Source organism: Plectropomus leopardus, chromosome 3, assembly GCF_008729295.1.
Source record: "Plectropomus leopardus isolate mb chromosome 3, YSFRI_Pleo_2.0, whole genome shotgun sequence".
Taxonomy (NCBI): domain Eukaryota; kingdom Metazoa; phylum Chordata; class Actinopteri; order Perciformes; family Serranidae; genus Plectropomus; species Plectropomus leopardus.
This window is the reverse complement of record NC_056465.1, coordinates 33299523-33318913: the sequence shown is the minus strand read 5'-3', so window position 1 is coordinate 33318913 and position 19391 is coordinate 33299523. Positions and strand designations below refer to the sequence as shown.

General features: G+C 39.7%; 1 protein-coding gene across 5 annotated transcripts in view; it reads right to left on the bottom strand.

The window, feature by feature from the left end:
• LOC121940957 (cyclin-dependent kinase-like 5) overlaps positions 1–19391 on the bottom strand; it is a 56909-nt gene that overhangs the window by 14112 nt on the left and 23406 nt on the right. For all 5 annotated transcript variants that reach the window (XM_042483632.1, XM_042483637.1, XM_042483636.1 and 2 more), the window contains exons 4-9: positions 5860–5905; positions 5565–5701; positions 5354–5474; positions 4265–4324; positions 1627–1717; positions 1330–1519 (exon numbers count right to left, since the gene is read on the bottom strand). In XM_042483632.1, coding sequence (XP_042339566.1) covers positions 1330–1519; positions 1627–1717; positions 4265–4324; positions 5354–5474; positions 5565–5701; positions 5860–5905 — 645 coding nt within the window. The remainder of the gene's footprint in view (positions 1–1329; positions 1520–1626; positions 1718–4264; positions 4325–5353; positions 5475–5564; positions 5702–5859; positions 5906–19391) is intronic.

The following is a 19391-nucleotide window of genomic DNA, read 5'->3' as shown; positions in this document are numbered from 1 at the left end:
ATTTAAACTATTTTTTTGGCTAATTTTTGGGTCATTTCTTCATAAGTTCCTCACTGCTTTCTTCCCAGATTTTTGAAAAGGTTTTCTGGCTCTCTGCTTCTTTAAAATACAGCAGGCACAGAAATATTGAGGAGAACAGAGATTTTTTCAAGTACTAACAATAGCAGCTGATGGATGTTTAGTCAACAAACATCCCTGTCCAACATGTGCCTGAGCATTTTACTGCAGGAAAACAACTTGTATTTATGAGCTACAGTTTTGGCTTCATACCATAAAATTGTCCAATAACCTTTAACCCTTCGAAACCTGGATTAACATTAGTTTTCCTGCTGCGTTAAGGGAGGATGAGTAAAGAAAATTCAAAAAAGGGGAAAAATGTCCAAAAATCTATATTTTTAATTAAAATGTTTTTTCTGCACTTTTTTAGGTCATTGTCTTGTTTGTCTTTTACCTTTTTAAAACTTGTTTATTAGGTAATTTGCTTGTTACTTTTTTATAACTAATTCATTTTAAAAAAGATGAGAGGATTAGTAGAAATAATTTAAAAAAAGAGAAGAAATTTCCAGAAAACTGTATTCAATAAATAATTTATATTCAAAAGTATGTTATGAGGAATAAATAAATAAAGTAAACACACACAAATGTTTTGGGGGTTTTTTCCAGCTATTTTTTTCAAGTCATTTTCATTTTTTAAATTTGTTTTTAGATAATTTTCTTGTACCTTTTTTTTCTTACTGCATTTTTGCAAATTTTGGGGAAATTTCTTGTAAATTTGCTTGTTTGTGAAAGAAATCAAACAACTTTGTTGAGGTTTCAAAGGGTTAACCAATTTTTATCCCCACCAGTGCCCCAAACATTTTTTTTAAACGCAGCATAATCAAGCAGAGTCCTCATTAGTGGGGATTTGCTGTCAGGTATTCACAGAGGGGCAGTGTGTACGAATAATCATATCCTGAGGCGTGGGCAGGAAGGGGAAGGGACGGTCGACCCCGGTCTGTGGTACCACCAGCCTGCCACAGAAGACTTATCACAGCCTCCCTTCAGAGAGCATGCAGGATACATGATACACGATGAGTCATTGTGATCCAATCAGTCACGGCACAGCAAACTCAGCCAGGAGAAGAGAAAAAAGAAAGAAAGCAGAGTGCAGAGACAGAAAATAAATAAGGGAAGAACGAAAAGAGGAGGAGGCAGAAAGAGACGGAGAGAGAAGATCAAGTCGATGGAGGAAAAGGAGCCGTAATAAGAGCAGCGTGGAGGGGATGGGTCGGCGGAGTCACTGTGGTGAGGTGTTTGGGGGAGACAGTGTGAAGAGCGGCCTGGCGTTACCCGCAGCCCGTGGAAGCGAGGGTTGTTATAGAAGAGCTTCATCTGCTCCGGTGGCAGGGGTCCCAGCACTTTCTGGATGGTGAAGAGCTGGTCGATCTCGCTCTCTCCCGGGAACAGAGGCTGCCCGTCGCTCAGCTCTCCTAAGATGCAGCCCACTGACCACATGTCCACTGCCTTCCCGTACGGAGCCCTGGGACCACAGATTTAAGGGGTTGTTGGATTACGGCCAGGCATAAGAACAGCTACTAAAACGATATGTCAGTGTTGTGACTCAGGACAAAAAATTAGGGGACTTACCCGAGCAGGAGCTCCGGAGAGCGGTACCATCTAGTGGCCACATACTCGGTGTAATTGGCATCGGTCCCCTCAGAGAGATTACGTGCAAAGCCTGGCAGGAGAAGACAGAGGAAGCAATATAGTATAATGAGGAGCTTTATGATATGCTCCGCATGCTGAGACACCTAAAACTGATTTCAGCCCGGGCCCCTCTCAGCTTCTCAGGACACTCGTTACGATTCAGAGGTGTAAGTTAGAAAGTAGTTGAGTTGGGGAAATGCTGCAGTAATATAGGGGAGATGACGAGCTCTCTTGTGACACACTGCACTGGCAAAAAAGTAATACTAATGCTGAAGACTGTTTAACTCAACTTTTGAAATTGTAGGCAAAAAGTTTAAGAGTTTATTTTTATAATCCTCATATTTGTATCAAAAACAGAAAACTGTCAAAAACGAACAGTTCGCCAGAAGAAGTCTTTTCCAGTCCTTTCTCATTCTCAGTTCGTCAAATGTCTACACTTTGTCACGGCCCCTAGTGTGTGATACTGACTCCAAAGGCACTTTGTGGTGCCTCTATAACCCCTTTCCCACCAAAACCAGCGTGTGCACACGGGTATTTCAAACGTGGGTAAACCTGCGAAATATAGGCGATAGACTGCATTACCACTGCTAGTGAACACAGTGCTGCAGCACACACGTTTGCCTTTCTTGTGTGTGTACGTTGGGGGGGGGGGGTTGTTTTGTTTGTGTGTCCATGCGACATCATGCAGAGGCCGGAAAACGGGTAAACAGTAGTTAGAAGTAGGGACAGAAGTCCAGGGAAACTTTTCAGTGTTTACTTCTCCTTCTGTATCTCTTACTTATTCTGTCTCTCTTTCGAACTCGATGCAGACTGATTTGGATTGATGTTTTAGTGCTGCTTAGGAGGACACAGAGAGTAATTTGCGATGGTGCATCATTGCATCTCATCGCTTAAGGTGCTGAAATTACTGTGTTCACCCGAGTGTTGCGTTCCCATCAATGCCGATTGGAGCCGGAGGTGATAAAAACCTGTCTACTGCAGAGTCGTTTGACCCAGGTACACATTCCCATTGCATTAAAAATCCAGATGTTAGTGGATGTTGGAGGATTTTTTGTGCGTTGTGAATGAGGCTTATGAGACGCACCAGGTTTTCAACCAACTCCAATGAAAACTCATCCGCTATAGCAACTGACGTAGTACAAAAAGAGAGACAGTCTGTGTACGGTGGGTGGGAGTTTAATATTTTAACTGACCAGTAAAACTGATGTCTTACTGACATGAATGATAAGAATTCTGCCCAGAATGAAAAGTCAGAGCTAAACATGTTCAGGATCTGTCCCTTTTCCATTTGTGCGTAGGAGGCACTGAAGATAACTGTGATATTTAAAATGAAATTATGTTAATTAAACACATATGATAATGTCATGTACATATTCAACCATCACATCTTTTTCTGCCCTTTCCTCACTTTGTCTCCCTCCCCCAACACCATCTGGTTGCCTCTTCACCATCCATATAGTGTAATGTTTTACACATCAAAAATAACCCTTTGAAACCTAAACAAATTTGCTTGACATAATTTAAAACATTGGAAGAAGGCAAGGAGAAACTTCAGAAGAAATAGAGTATACCACAAATTAGCAAAATAAATAGGAGAGTAGAAAACCAAAAAAATGACAAACAAGTAAATTAATTTGAAAAAGTGCTTATAAAATGTTATTTGTAAATGTAAATGCAAAATTATTTGTAAAAGTAAGTATATATTTACAATCATTATAAATACAGTTCAGTTTTTTCTTTACATTTTTTCGTACCTTTTTTTAGAAAAGAAATAATTTTTTTAATTTTTAAAATTGATTAATTTCTTGCAATTGGACAAACCTTTCTTGCACAGTTGCTCATTGCCTTTTTCCCCTATGTTTTTTAAAAGAAATAAAATCAGTTTGCTCACAAAGTTCTTAAATACTTGTCAATAGGGTCTGAATGCAGCATAAAGATGTGATGTCTATCCAGTTTTCAGAGACTTAAAGATCAATTTGACCCCCCCTAAAAAAGTTTTTCCTACAGATATTGCGATATCGTCATCGTGAACTCTTTTGGCAACAATAATCGTAAAACTGATATCGTGCCTGCCTCACACTGAATCTGTGACTTTCTACAAACCAACATGCAGTGTGACTGAATGTGCGGTGAGATGTAAACCTTCGCGGCGGAGTCTGTTTGGCCTGTGTTTGTTCTCTCGATGTCTTTGGCTGACACAGAGCAAACAGCAGGTCTTCAGTCTCTCACTCCAGATTGACTACACCATGTTGGCTATGCCATGTTTTCCGTTTCCCCCCGTTTTGTTGGTGGCGCCACCAGCTTGAATCAACGCACGATTAGCCTCTTGTTTTCCAACACGTTCCATTAATTGAGGCGAGGGAAGAATTCACTCTTCCCCGCAGCCCGAGAAACCCGGAGAGAAGGGCTGCGCGCAAAGCTTCAGATAACCGGCTGAAGCCTGCCTGCTGCCCTCCTCAAGCTCTGAATCCAGCCAAATATAGTCTCTGTTCAAAATACTCCTTTTACATCACAGCTTTGACTGCTCGGCCACCTTTCTTCAGCTCTTACAGTGTGAGTGTTTGATGGAGGTGCTCACCAAAGTCACACAGCTTCAGGACGTCATCGGAGCTGATGAGAAGGTTTTCTGGCTTTATGTCTGAGGAGGAAAAACGGAGACGGGAAGAGAGGCAACACATAAGCTGACATCATTACATCATCACTACCATCACTCCTGCCACCTCATACTCACCTGTCTCACCAGAAAGATTACACTCACTTAACTTTACAGTATCTTTGTAAGAAGCAGCAAACAAGAGCTCTGTTCAAATTACAGGAAAAAGTGGCATCATTTTTCTTTAATTTTTCTTTAATTTCTTTAATTTCTAATTTAATTTGTGACTCAGATCTGTTTTTTTTTTACAACAGTGCAAACAGCTCAAATCACATGAAATCAAAACATTAAACACTTTGGCTGCATTCAAGCTGCAGGCAAATCAGATTTGGCGTAAATATATCCTTTTTTCTTCTTCTGAGTTTTGAGTCTCGTTTATACGATTTAGATTGTTCTTTTGCTTTATTTATGTTTTACATATCTTGCTTTGATATCCCTTTGTTGCTGTAATAATGCAAATTTCCCTGTAATGGGACTAATAAATGCTTGTCTTGTCTTGTCTTATTACTCGGTGTTTGAGTGTAGCTAAGAAATACCAGTAATCAAATTCTATCGCTGAAAATTCACAGATTGTGAAGAAAAACCATAATTTATACATCTAATCCGGGATAACAGTGTCATATGTGTGCCTGGGTAGACCACGGGCCATTTGGACGCCTGCTCTGCTGCAGTCAGCGTGCCAAAAGCTCACATGGGCCATCTGGTTTCCTGCTCTGCTGCCACTGATTCGCCCCAAAAGCTCACATCTTATGAACAATAGAGCGGTCCAGTTAAACACATCAGAAAACCCATCAAGTCACTGTTCCATGACAGAATACACACATTTACACTGAAAATGTTTCTTAAAATCGAGGCACAGATGGTGCCCAGTGATGATGCAGAGGTAAACACTGCGCTCTGTCGACCTGCATGAGTCTCCTTCATCTCCTCTCTGCCTCACTCACACTATCTCCCTCTCAGTGCTTTCATTATGTCTAAAAAAATATATAAAAAATAAGAAAAGGGAGGGTTTACCCCGGTGAACGATGTCATGCTTGTGGCACCAGTGAATTGCTCGGATTAACTGGTAGATGTAGCTGCGTGCTTTGTCGGTCGGCACACCGTTTGGTAACTCCTCCAGCAGCTCGAGCATGTTCTAAAAGAGAAAAAAACACACACCAAAAAAATCAAGATGACCATCACACAGGAACATTAAAAAAATCAAAAGATTGCAGAAGACGCTCACCTTCTCCACATACTCAAAGACGAGATAAAGCTTCCCTCGTCTGCGGAAGGCCTCTTTTAATTCAACAATATTCTCCTGCTTGAGGGTTCGGAGCATCTTAAGCTCCCGTAGCGTTGTTTCTTTAACCTCCTCATTTTCTATGTGGAGGTGAGACAGAAGAAATCACGGTCACTCTGGCACTGCATGTAGTGATGAGGATGGGATGCTTCCCGGCACAAATAAAGAAAACAAACTGTTTGCCGATAAAAATAAATAAATGCGAGTGTTCTCCAACAAGGACTTGTGGTTCACTTACCTTCGCTGTCCTTGAATTTCTTAATGGCCACAATTTCATTGGTGTCCTGCAATAAAAGCACAGGGCGACTGGTGAGAAATCAATCCTGCTGTTTGTAGCTGCTGTCAATACATCGTGACACAACAGCAGAGATCCACACACATAACAGTTTTACTGCTGCTGCTTTTACTACTGCCACCACGACTAATAGTAAGGAGACAACACAGCTGTACATTCAGCTGTGTGGGCTTCAGGTACAAGGATACACGTGTTTCTTCTGTACTACAAACGCATAAGTTTGAGTTTAGATTTGCAAACACTGAATACTAAATTTAAATGCTGTTTTGCACACAAATTCACAACAGAGGGAGCTACTCTTAAACAGACTAATGTGTCCGTATCATGCAGATAACTGGTTCCCAACTTGAGGGTCAGAACCCCCACAAGGTGTCACAATGCGGATCTATGGGGTCGTACAATGACTACTTGGCTAGAAAAAACGTAATATTTTATTCTTAATTTACAGAATTATGACATTTTTCCTGTGCAGTTTTAGGCTTTAAACCCAAAATAAACCAGTCTAATATAGAGCTGTAATGATTAGTCCATAAATGGATTAGCTGACAGACAGAAAACTAACCCGTAACTATTTTGATTATCCGTTACTCATTTAAAGAAATACTTAACCCCCAAAATTATCATTTGAATATCAATGACTCACCCTGTGATGTGTAGAATTAATTAAGAAAGCTTTGTTCTTCTTGCGTGCCTCCACAGTGAATAAAAAAAAAACTGAGAAAATTCCTGATGAATTGAAGTAAAAGGGAAGTTAAAACTTTTCTGCACAAAACCTCTCCGCACAAGCGAGTACTGCGCCTGGGCAAGTGTGTACATGTTTGAACTTGATCTTTTGAGCTCTACTTCAGAGTTCAGACATATGTGTTTGACCCGTTGTGCTACTCGTATGGGAAAGTCTGTGTTGGGAAGTACTGCGACTTGTATTGTACTACACGAGTTGAGTGAGAGTTTGAAAACGGATGTTTTGATATAGATTTGCTGTGGGCCCCTTTTACTTCAATCTATCAATAATTTCCTGAGTTTGTGGATTCTTTGTTCACCGCTAAGGCATCAGAGAAAAAACATTCTTTTTCAAGCAAAAATACCAAAGATTTCTTGGTAACAGGTGAGAATTTATTGCTTTTCTTGGTCTTATAATAAACCCAAAACTGAGTATCTCTTGATTTCTGACTTTTGCTGGACAAAACAAGATATTTGAAGACCTCATCTTTAAATCTGTAAAACTGGGATGGACATTTTATACTTTCCTCTGATGTTTTATAGACATATAAACAAGGAAATAATGGTAAAGGATGAAAGTAATTGTGAGTTGCAGCTCTCGTCTAATGGACAAATCCCATTACATAGATATGAACCCCACAAAGAAGGGTCTCATGTAGACTGAGCTCTATATTAAAGGGTCACAGACATGAAAAACTGGGTGCCACTCTTTCAGCTGAATGATTCACTGCTGAACTGTGTTGAAAATAGGACTGTGCACCTGGAAAAGTGAGGAGCTTATGAAAACATCCAGCAAAAACAATCTCTGTCCCTTGTTTACAGGCACGAGTGACATGAAATAATCAAGAGTACATGGAGCAAACAAAGAAATGCAGAACTAATCACCACTGAGTCACTGTGTTTTGCTGAGACACTTATCATCCCTCCATGAAGTTCTCTGCGAGAGACGCCCCACCACTAGCCCCGTTTCTCGACATGTCCTAGATAGGCCTGGTATTTCTGCCGATGGCTCAGAGCTGTGCTCCAGTTTCCCCCCCCTCAGAAAGCCAAAGGCGGCATCGCAGCGCTCCAACATGGATCACAGTGAACAGTGAGCCCTCCTCCCAGCACGGAGAAATGTAAGATGACTCACAGCAGGGTCAACTCCATGAGCATCACTGTGCTGTGCACACACAAGGTAGCCTGAGTGAAGGGAGATGATGCGCTGCTGCAGGGTTGAAATTAAATAAACTGTTTCATGTCTAAGTGTTGTTCACTAAAAGAGGAAATCAAACCCGACCAGCAGCTACATTTCGTTTCAACTAACCATTATCAGTAGACTTCAAAACTGTAGGCTATAACTGTACATCTAATGCTGCGTTCACATGGAATCTGGTAGACGGTAAACCGATGACGCCTCCTTGACGGCACGGCAATTTTTTTTTGAAAATCAGATGGGATGGCAAAATACAAACTACAAAATGCATGACATAATGATGCTATGGTGATGTGACAAAAAATGGAATAAATGTATTAAATAAGATTCTTTTGAGTGAATTATTTTATGCAATTATTGTAGCAATTTACATAGCCATAAAAGGAAGCTTTCTCTGCGTATTAAATTGCGAACGAGAATGCCCCCACTAAAAATGGAAAAAGTCTTTCCTTTGTGTTATTAAAAATGAAATCTACGTTCATATGATAACATTGTGAAAACAGTCCTTGTGTACACAGATCTGCATAAACAAATGAAAACGCTGTAGTATGCATGCCAGTTCAGTAATTGGTGGTGTAACTTTGTAATGACACACCAAAGAAGACCACCACACGCATGCACAGAGTGTGGCCGTGACGTCATCAGTCTCACAGGATCCACGCATTGCCCGTTTACACGACAACAGAAGGGGTGGCGTTTTCAACAGATTACACTCTAGAACCCGATTTGAAAGTTTCCATTTTCAGGCCCCTAAAACGTCATTTGAACGAAAGGCTAAACTGCAACGAAAGTTTAACATTTCAAGCAAGAACCCTTGCTGTGTAATCAACTCCTATATCACGGCTGGACGTGACTACTTCCTGGGTTTGAGGACGGGGGCAGTCTTGTAGTCAGGACATATGCTGTATTTTTTGCACTTTCATATCCACTGTTATCAATGTAGACATGCAGAAGGCAGCTCAAAAGCGAAAGCGACGCCATCACAGTGCACAAGCGTTCCCAAAAGCCTGTTTTTCAGGGGAGATGGCTGCACTGACAAAAAAGTTCAACTTTCGGTACCAAGAAGCACGATGAGGAACAACCAATCACAGTCAGCAGATATCTTTTTTCTCCCATAAATATCAGTCTATAAAATACACGGAGGAGAGGTTGAGATCTTAGTGCAGGGCTACGCAGAGCTTTGCAATTTGTACCACAGATACAAAGATAAGATAATCTACAGTATTTTAATACAAACTAAAAAAAACGATCAATTCTTAAAAGAAGATCAGCTACAAAGCAGGGATTTCTGGCAAGCAGGCTTTAATTCGGTGCTGTTATCGTTGCTTAGAAACGTCAGGCACAACCTGCCTCTGTGACCTTGAAAGTTGGCACGAGAGTAGCACCTCGGTAGCGTTCTCCAGGTGGTTAAGGATGTGGCATGTGTGTAAGCCTTTAGGTGGTGACCTTATTTAGGATCTTTGTGGCCTGAGGGTAGAAGCTCCTCTTGAGCCTCTCAGTGCTGCCTGGTGTGACCGCTACCTGCTCCCCAACCTCAACAAGAGGTAGAGGGAGTTATCTGGGTGGCTGCAACCTTTACTTATTCCTCTGGCCTTGTTCTGGCAGCGCCTGCTGTAAACATCCTTTATGCAGGGTAGAGCAGCGCCTACGGTGTGTTCAGCTGAAGAAACCACTTAGCAGGGCCTCGTAGTTCTGTTCAGTGCTGTTTCAGTACAAGGCTGTGATGTTCCCCTTCACGACGCTCTCGATGATTCAGGAGTAGAAACATTTCTCAGAATTGTTTGTCTCACCAGTGAGCACAGAGGTCAGACTCTCTGTGATGTAGACGCGACAGCTTTGATTCGCTGCCTGAGCACGTTTGGGCCTAACCTGACTCGCAGAGCTCGGGTCGGGCTGAGTCAGGCCCACAGACCGTAAATAAAGATGGACGACGTGCCACCACTTACCCACCGGGGTACTGTGGTTAAGTGAAGCTAAAATGTCCCGGATACAGCCACTGCTTTTTGCGCTGGTGACGTAATTCAGAGTCTGAATACTGAGTCTGAGTCTGTATATGTATATGTGGGGAGTTCCCGCCAAAGCACATGTCCGATCAATCTCGAGCATCTCCACTGGAAGCGAGCGCATAGATTGGCTGACACAGCTGTCAATCATGGCAGAAAATCACCTTTTTGAAGAACTGAATAACTCATTAAAACCGAACTTATAAAACAAATCACTTGAAAAAACATCAGAGTGACGAGAACTGGCTTTAGTGACAGAAACCATCTTTGGGAAAATTTTATTTTGCCGTGTCCTTTTAGTTTTTAGTTTGGCCTAACATGGAGAGGCGGGCTTTATGATCTATACTGCAGACAGACACCAGGGGGCGACTGAGACTGACAAGCTTCACTTTAGGGGAACGGTCATGTTGTCCATCTACAGTCTGTGGTCGGGCCATCATTTCTTGGATTTGGTTGTCCACAGTTTCTGGGTGTCAGAGTGTTCTGTATTTATATAAATCAGCAAACGGTGAGGTTTTATTTTCACTGCCCCGGCGCTCTGCTGCTCAGTCTACAGCGTATGCTTTGCTGCTCTGAGTGTGGCACTCTGAAGTGTAAAGTACATCCCAACAATGCCAAATTAACAATGGTCCAAAAGCACACGTCACGGGAAAATACTTTAGTTGACTTTACATTGTAACAAATGTTTATAATTTAAAAAAAAAAAAAAAAAAAACAGTGGAAATTGGGGGTATTTAGTTGGGTGTAGACCTAAAACTGCTGTCGTGGTTTAGGCTGAAGTCTGGCTTGGACAGAAACTATGCGGATCCATGTACTATTTGGCCTGATTTTTGGGCCTAATCAGAGCTCCAGTGGACACCGAGGTATTTGAAGCTGTCCACCCTCTCCACCGAGGACATGTTGATATTAACTGAGGTGTAGTTCCTTCCCTAAAGTCTACTATCATCTCTTTAATCTCTGGAGTAGGTTTTGGTCCTGACATCAGCGAGTCAGGTCCTCTGTCTCCTTTGGGTGGACCTTTTCATCATTATCTGCGCTCAGGCCAGTGACAGGAAACTTGATGATGGTAATAAGAAACCGTTCCACTGTATAACTCCCTCTGAAACTTTAACCCATCATTTTTACATCTCCAAACCACCCAACTATTAACTTCAATACTTCAGAGACTCAAGTTAACCTGTCAGAATTCCTCGCTCTAATTCCCAACCCATCACATCAATCATTTAACAAGCCACTTCAGGTTATTTCTGCTCCACGTGCAAACCGCAGGAAGGGTTAGAGATATCATCGCACTTGTGCTCACGTTAATCTCTCATTTGTTAACAGCCACAGCCAATTAACTTTTGCAGTTTATAATGTGAGCATGTTCACGTTGGTGGGATCAGTGCGGTACACCAGCTGCTCTGAACCTTTTTGTGTTACATTTTATTTTAAGCTCTTTAGGAATTCCCATGTGGCGATGGACTGTGAGGCTCATTTGTGTGGGAGAGAAAACTAAGCTGCGTAAAATATTATTTACTATGAACATGCTGTCTCTCTTTCACAAACTAAAATAGCTCCAACTAAGCACTTGGGGAAAACACGATGACCTCTTGATTCTTCCCCAAGTCCCCAAAGGTGCAGTATCCAGGGTTCATATACATTTTACCAATAAAATTCAATGATTTTTCCACGACAAATTTTAAAGACCTTACACTAAAAAGTCGGCCAACAACAGTCCTTATTCGTATAATCCTTTCATTGCTATATATTAGCTTTATATACACATACAATTTTAAAAGATTATGAATTCATCAAAGGACTGAACTGAATATTTAAAGATAACTTAGGAACTTTTCGTAATTTATGAGAGGAGAGGGGTTGGTGGAAAAAAGGGGGAGGCATATCAAATACATTTTTAAGCACTGGGAAGTGACTTATGTTTTTACAATTTACAATTTTTAAAGAAAAACAATGGCAATTTTTTTTCTTTAAAAATGTTTGGGTGATTTTTAAAGAAAACATGCACTCTAAAATCGCAGGCTTGGGATCTGAAAGGCATCTTTGCTTCAGAAATCACCAAAAATTACACCATTCATCACAGCCAGAAACTGTACTAATTGAAATTATCATTGGATTTTAAAATTTCTGACGGTCCTTGAACACATCATGTGTCATCATACAGGTATATGAAGCAAAATTATGAATGGTTTGAAATTATGTGGTCTCTGTCTGATAAAGTTACATGTATTTAAGAAAAGAAACTAGTCCAGCTTAATTAAACAGTTATTCAGCACCAATCTGCTGCTGCTCTGCTCATATCCGAGAGAACATCTGCTGTGACGTTGATGAAGCTCTGATGAAATCTCCCACTGTAGGATCATTATTCAGTGTCTCACAATCCACAGCAGAGACACTGATACATCAGTTTTATAACTATGTAAATATCACCCACTGGAAATAATAACAGACACAATTAATTACTAACTTACTCATTCGTTTCATAATCTTGAATAAAGCAGTCACCTCATGTGATTTCCAAGGCGCAATTAGTCAGTGGAGGATGCGGTCATAGCCGTGCGGTGCTACAGTCCTACGTGCTTCCTGCTGTCATTTTTTTCATCAGGTCTGAAGTGCACGCTGCCAGAGATCTGTAGCAAACTGCAACACTGAGCCCAACATTAAGGGCATCAATTTAGTGTCAAAGACGCTGCACAGAGCGTAGCATGATCAAATTAATAATGCCAAGATCTCCTGTCACGTCTCTGTTTACACTGTCCAAATAAGGAGATCAAACATGAACTGCTTGGCTGTGGAGCGTGTTAATAACAGCCTGGTGGGTCTCTGGGAGGCTGAGCGCTACGAGGGCGAAGCCAACAAAGACTTCAGGATTTTACCTCAAAAGAAAACACAAAACTGTGGGACTCAACCGAGGATCTTTTTTTTGTTTGTTTGTTTTTTGTCATATTTTGTGACGTCATCAACTTTAAAGGAAAAAAATCTTGCTTAATTTGCTTAATTTGATTAAATTATAGCCTTTTTTAATAAAAATTAAATAAACTTCTTAAAAAATAAATAAATATATACACCTAATGGAGCTATTAAGAGACCGCCTATTAACACATTGGTTGAAAACAAACAGATTTTAGATGATGGTGAAAATGTTATTTTTGAAAGGTTTAATGGCAAAAAATATGGATTAAAGCAGAACATTTCGTTAAATGTAATCAACTAAAATAATAATAATAACTACACTGTAAACAGAAACTATTTGTTTTAATTTTAAAAAGCTAGTGTCAGGAGTGACTTCAATGTTTGAGCTGATGAAATTCAGAAGACAAGATGAGTCATTACAAAATTACCTCAACTTGTCTTCTCAAATTCTTTTAACCTAATTTTTTTTTAAGGCAGCCTGGAAACTGGATTTTTTTTTAAGTTAAAAAATTGTTTTTACAGTATTTTCAATAAATATTGACTTCTGGACTTCACAACGCTCTGGGGTTCCTGGAAATGTTTGGATTATGAGTCTGAAACAATCATACACAGCCAATGTTGGAATCAGTTTTTTTAAACAATTATTTTCGGGGCTTTTTTGCCTTTTTTTGGCAGGACAGCTTCAGCGTGAAAGAGGGCGTGAGAGAGGATGACGTGCAGCAAAAGGTCATGGGTTAGACTCAAACATGCTACAGCCTTTGTATATCAGGACGCCTGCTCTACCAGGTGAGCTAATGGGCACCCCGGGAATTAAATTTTACAAATAATTTAATGCCAATAATAACAGAAAAAAAAACTGCATTTGGACTGCAAATTCAGCTCTGTTGCAACCCAAACTTTCCCTCAGTGTTTCTTGGTAAAGACACACAGCAGTTCCTGTAATGACAGAGTTCTTCTCCTCGGGCCCACTGAGTATCTCTCGACAGCAGTTTGCTGAAGCAGCACTTCAGGTATTGCAGAAGGCTGCAGGTGATGTTCAACTTGATAGCAACATAACGACCCCAAAAGTCACTGGAGACAACCCCCGTGGGCTTCAGTACTGGAATGAACTGTGTGGAGTACGAAATGTGGTGCTGAGGCAAAACTGCGGCTGGAGACAGAGCAGACTGTGTGTGTGAATAAGGATTTATGTCTTATGTGAATTTTTTTGGGGCGATGTTTGTATGTATTTCACTGTGCGATGTGCCCTTTAATTCTCATTTATCTTTCATATGTGCAAGTGTAAGAAGCTAAACTATAATGTTCAGTTTGCCCCAAAATCAAAAATACATGTTTTTCCTTTTACCTTATCAGTCAAGACAGTTTTGGTGTGAGATGCTGACGCAGATATCAGCTGTAGAGATGTCTGCCTTCTCTACAAACCTTTATTGGTTGCACCTATTTGCACCTAACAGTTTTGACCTTACTGTCAGCTAGTCTCAATATATCATACACTGACCTATTGTGAGCTAGTTTATATTTAGTCTTATTTAGTTTCTTATCAGCGTTTAGTTTTCAATGCGCCACATATCTGGAACAACAACCTAGGATTAACTGTTAAACCTGATTTAATCATGGTTTAAGTTTAAATTCTGTTGCTAAATGTAAACCTCTATTTAAAACTCTGTTTTTTTTTTAACTTGTTCTACCTTGCCTTGATACTTCTGATGTTTTATGTATAGTACGTTGAATTACTTTGTTGCTGAAGTGTGTTATATAAATAAACTCGCCTCATTTTGCTGTTATATTTGCCATTCATTGTATTATATACTTGCGATATATTGCTTTTGTACTTTGCTAGTCAGCCTTTGTATTGCAACTGCTGCACAGCAATTTCCCTCAGAATTATGATAGTTCTATCTTATCTTATCTTTTCATATCTTATCTTCACTTATTTTATCTCAAAGTATTTTTATTGTCCCTTTAAGCACCACAAGCCAAGTGCCATATTATTCCATTATATTCAAGAGAAAGCAGAAATCTCTACGGTCGATATCTCAATCACTCTGCAGCTCACACCAAAACAATCTAGATTAAAAAACGGTATTACAGGTAAGAGGAAAAATATGTATTTTTCATTTTGGGGTCAACTGCCCCTTTAATAGATCATTGAAGAGCCACATAATGAAGCACAAAGAAAACAGGAATGTGCAACTGGCCTGCAGCAGTGTGCCATCTGTTGCTAACAAAGCCAAAAGCATTGCATTTCTCCATCCATGCACGTTAAAACATAATCTCAATGTGCAACATCAGTCCTGTAGGGTTATTTACAGTAACATGGACATGATGTTGCTATAGAGGGGGCTGGTTCACCCTGTGGTATACGACAAGTGCAAACCACAGACACAAATCAGCCAAGATGGACACCAACTGGGACAGAAGCAAGAGCCAAAGAGAAACTGTTAACGAATGAGTGAATAACAAAGCAAAACCGAAATTTAGATGACTACATTGAATGCGTTAATGCAACCCTATAATGTGCTTTATATCATTGTTAGCATTATAATGTAGTTAAAGGGATACCCCGCCAATTTTTAACCAGCTTTGTATGAAAATAATGTTGGTAGTAAGTGTAGATGAACTTTGGTAACAACAACTTTGTTGTTTTTTTTTGCACATTGAAATACAGGCAAAAAGCCCCAATCTATATCTATATTTATATTTATGTCTATATAAACATTTGAGGCATATTTCTCACCTCATATGTGTAAAAGTGTCTCTTTTCTCCGTTTTCTCCGGTCATGTAGCACCGACATCAAAAGTATTTGCATCTTTCTATCTGCATAGACGGCCTAGTTTTATCTAGTTTTATGTGTCTTTATCTGTGAAATACTTCTTTAACTGTAAACGAAAGAACTCCAAAAAAAGACATCCAGGACATGAGAGTCCAGTCACAAAGGGTCCATCAACAGGTGGGCTGGGCCTGACAGTCTGCGTCCGACAATGCTTCAGAATTAGACTCAAAATAGCGTTTGTGTGCCAGGGGACAATGACGACTTTAACATTCAGACAGGAAACGCGTGTCCCCTCTATGTCTCTCCGTCTCTCTCTGGCTCCTGATAGGACCACATAGACGAGTGCTCCACTCAAGGTGACCCATTTAATGCTCGATGTAAAAGTCCTTTTTTCCTCTGCCGTCCCAGTTTCTGTTCACTGGGTGCAAAAATAACTGTTCCCTTCAAAGGGGGCGGATAGAGTTTTTTTTTTCCTCCACTAAATAAATCTAGATGTTACTGACAGCCACTCAGCTTATTTAGGAGGAATAAAAATTTAAGCCGACCGCATCAATTCTATTATCAGAGGAAAAAGCGCCATCGGTTATGCAACCTCGAATGTGACGCTGAAGCAATGCTAAAATAAAAAAGGTAATTAAAAAAAAGGACGGTTTCTGATCAAGATAGGACAAACAACAGATGACTGCAGAGCGGCGGTGACTCACATGGCAGCTCTTAAAACAGTGATGGGCTTAATAGATTTGGTCAATTCGCTAATTACTCACTTCTGCATAATTGTATCTCCATGTAGAAACTTAAAATCGCAAGCAAAAGGCCATTAAGGAATCAGTTCCAGGAGGTAATAGATTTGGTCTCAGTGGGAAAAGTGACACAGCATTTAAAAGTAAATTATCCGTGAATCACACAGAGACGACTGACGAGGAATTTTAAAGATGCTATTTTTAAACGGAACTTTTTGAGCATACTGTGACCATACCCTCATTAGATACTTCTCTGCTCTACTTATTACCGTGTGGTCAGAAATGCTAAATACCAGTCTGTATTGGCGTTATGGGTTTCTGCAACATGGAAGTGGGAATGTGTCGTGTGGTTGATATCTGTTGCTTGTGACCACCTGTCACAGCATTTTTGCAAATAAATGACCAGTTTTACAACATCAAATACAAAGACGTCAATGAAAGAAATTCCTCTACGCATTCCTATGTCACCTGTCAAATGCTGTTAGCAAAGGTGTGGACTTGAGTCAAACTTGAGTCATAAATTTGTCGACTTTACTAAACCTGACAAAAAAGACTCGCAACTTGACTTGGACTTAAATACCAATTACTCTTACTTCACTTGGACTTGAGCCTTTTAACGTCAAAATACTTGAAACCTTCCCTCATACCCAGAAATTAAAAGTATGTCATTTAAAAAGTGTGCCACATATGAATTTATTTTACTGAATTCACGAACATTAATGCTATTCATTCCCAGCAGGCTGACACTTAATTCTCTACTAGAGATGCTGTTATGTTACCGAGTGCCAGTCGTTAAAAATTATACCAAAGATATTTCCTTTTCGTATAAAAAGTATGCGGTGGTCAACCAAAACTTATAACTTAGGACTCAAAACTCAACATTTAGGACTCACTATCACTGTAGAGTTTGCAGCATGTGACAATAAATCCTCACTGAATACTGGAATCCTTTGTGAGAAGCCTTCACAACATATTTACACAATGAGATAAATAAAATAAAAAGAAATTAGAAGATTCAGAAAATAATATTTAATTAAATAGCTAGAATTTTTTTTTAAAGAAAACTATATTTATAATCTGCAAACTTTTGTATTTAAAATTATATTACAAAATTCGAAGCACTCAGGTAATTTCCTTGTTTATAAATATTTTTCAGGTATTTTTCTTGTTTGTTTGTTTTTTACTTTCCTTTAAAAATATATTTTTCAGGTAATTTTCTTGTATTTTTATTTAATTTTTTTTACAAATTTCTTTGCAAATTTTTGAGGCATTTGTTTTTAAGTTGCTCATTTCCCTATTTCCATATTTTTAAAGAAATTGAGCAAATTTACTCAGGTTTCAAATGGTTAAATGGGTAAAGGAAAATAACAGAACAGCTAAAACAGTCTAGTGATATCACTTTACCAGAATGCAGTCTTTAAAATCAGGAAAATACAACACAACACAACAAAATCAAAGACAACACATAGTCTCATATCAAAATATCGACATAATATCGATATATCGCTCAACCCTATGTTCACTACAGCGTCATAAGCAACTACGAGTTTAGAAACAAAACACACAAATGGAGCAAACAAGAAATGGGCCACATGAGGTCAACAGAGAGTTTTCTGCTGCTCTCTGATATTACATGTGGATTTACTATTTAAAGATTATTTCCATGGATTATTCAACCGTTATTTGACATTTCAAAGTCAGAGAGAGGGAGACATTTTGGTGATTACCACAAGACGGAGAGCAGATAGACCCAGCAGAAGTACAAATTTGATTAAAATTTTATGTGAGTGCTCTATCCATCGGCTTAATTGGTAGCAGAGGCACCCGCAGCACCGTGCTAGCTGGCACATAAATCATGTCCTTAAGGCTGAGAGCCATACACCATGAGACCAAAGTATGCAAACACTAGTGCCTGTTGATCTTTTTGTCAAAATAGTGTAGGACACTAGTAGGATGGTACACACACAGGCTATTATATAAGGTTTCATATCATTTCATGACTGGGCTGTACATACTGCTTCACCGTTGGCATCTGTCTGTAGCCCTCGGGGGTTCAGTGAACTAAACCCTGCCAGGAAAATACAACACCATGCCATACTGGAGCTGCCAGGAGCACTCACCATGAGCAGTAAGCATGTAGACTCCTTTTGGCATGTGCCACATATGTTCTTACTCACTTGCTAATAATAGGATGACTCATGTGGTCACGTGACGCTTTCTGTTGCTCAGGAGAAGCCTTGCTGTCTTCACTGATCTCAACTCACAAAATCGCTCTTGTTTACGTTCAATAACGGGATTGATTATGCAGTTTAAGTTGTACAGTATAAAGCATTCTCTGCTTTTAGGGTGCAATGAATGAAAGTGCAGAGTTATTATATAATGGACATTGATTTATGTGTTTACTCTGCTGTCTGTTTCATTTCACATGTCGACTTAAGCATGGACATCCCTGTCAGGAGGTATTTTTTATCTACAATCAACTCGGGCTGATGTCTTTCCCTTAGATTTTCATGCCAACATCACATTAGATTCTCCTCTAAAAACATTAAGGTCAGCGGTCGTCCTCCTCCTCCTGTTCCTATCAGCTTAGGCTCATTTATGCTCAACGTTACAAACAGAGATGGAGACAGACGGAGCCTTCTGTCCGCAACCTGCATTCATGTTGTCTGTATTTGTGCACATTTTCTGCAAGCTAACAGATATGGACTAAACTGAGCAGTACCACCTGAGATTACGGGGGCAGTGTGGCGTATTTCAAGCGACATACGACCTGGTGAGACTATGAAGAAATTTAAAAAATGGCAGAAAGGGACAAATCTGTAATATATAATATTTTTTAACAATAAAGTGCCCCTGGAATTATGTTTTTCTGTAGGCTAACATTGCCCTGATTCTCTCATCAAAAAGCCTTTGGGATTTTTCGATTTGATTTTGGATCATTGCAGAAAATAAGCTCTATGGTAAACAAACGTTTATGATGCTTTAACATTTTGTTCAACAAGATATTTTCCACATACGCTTTCAGGATTTCTGAAGCCTAAATTCAATCGCCAGATGTAAAAAGTTAACATTATGCTATAAAAGAACTAGAACTTGATGACCGTAAATAGTTTGATTTATAGGCAAAATG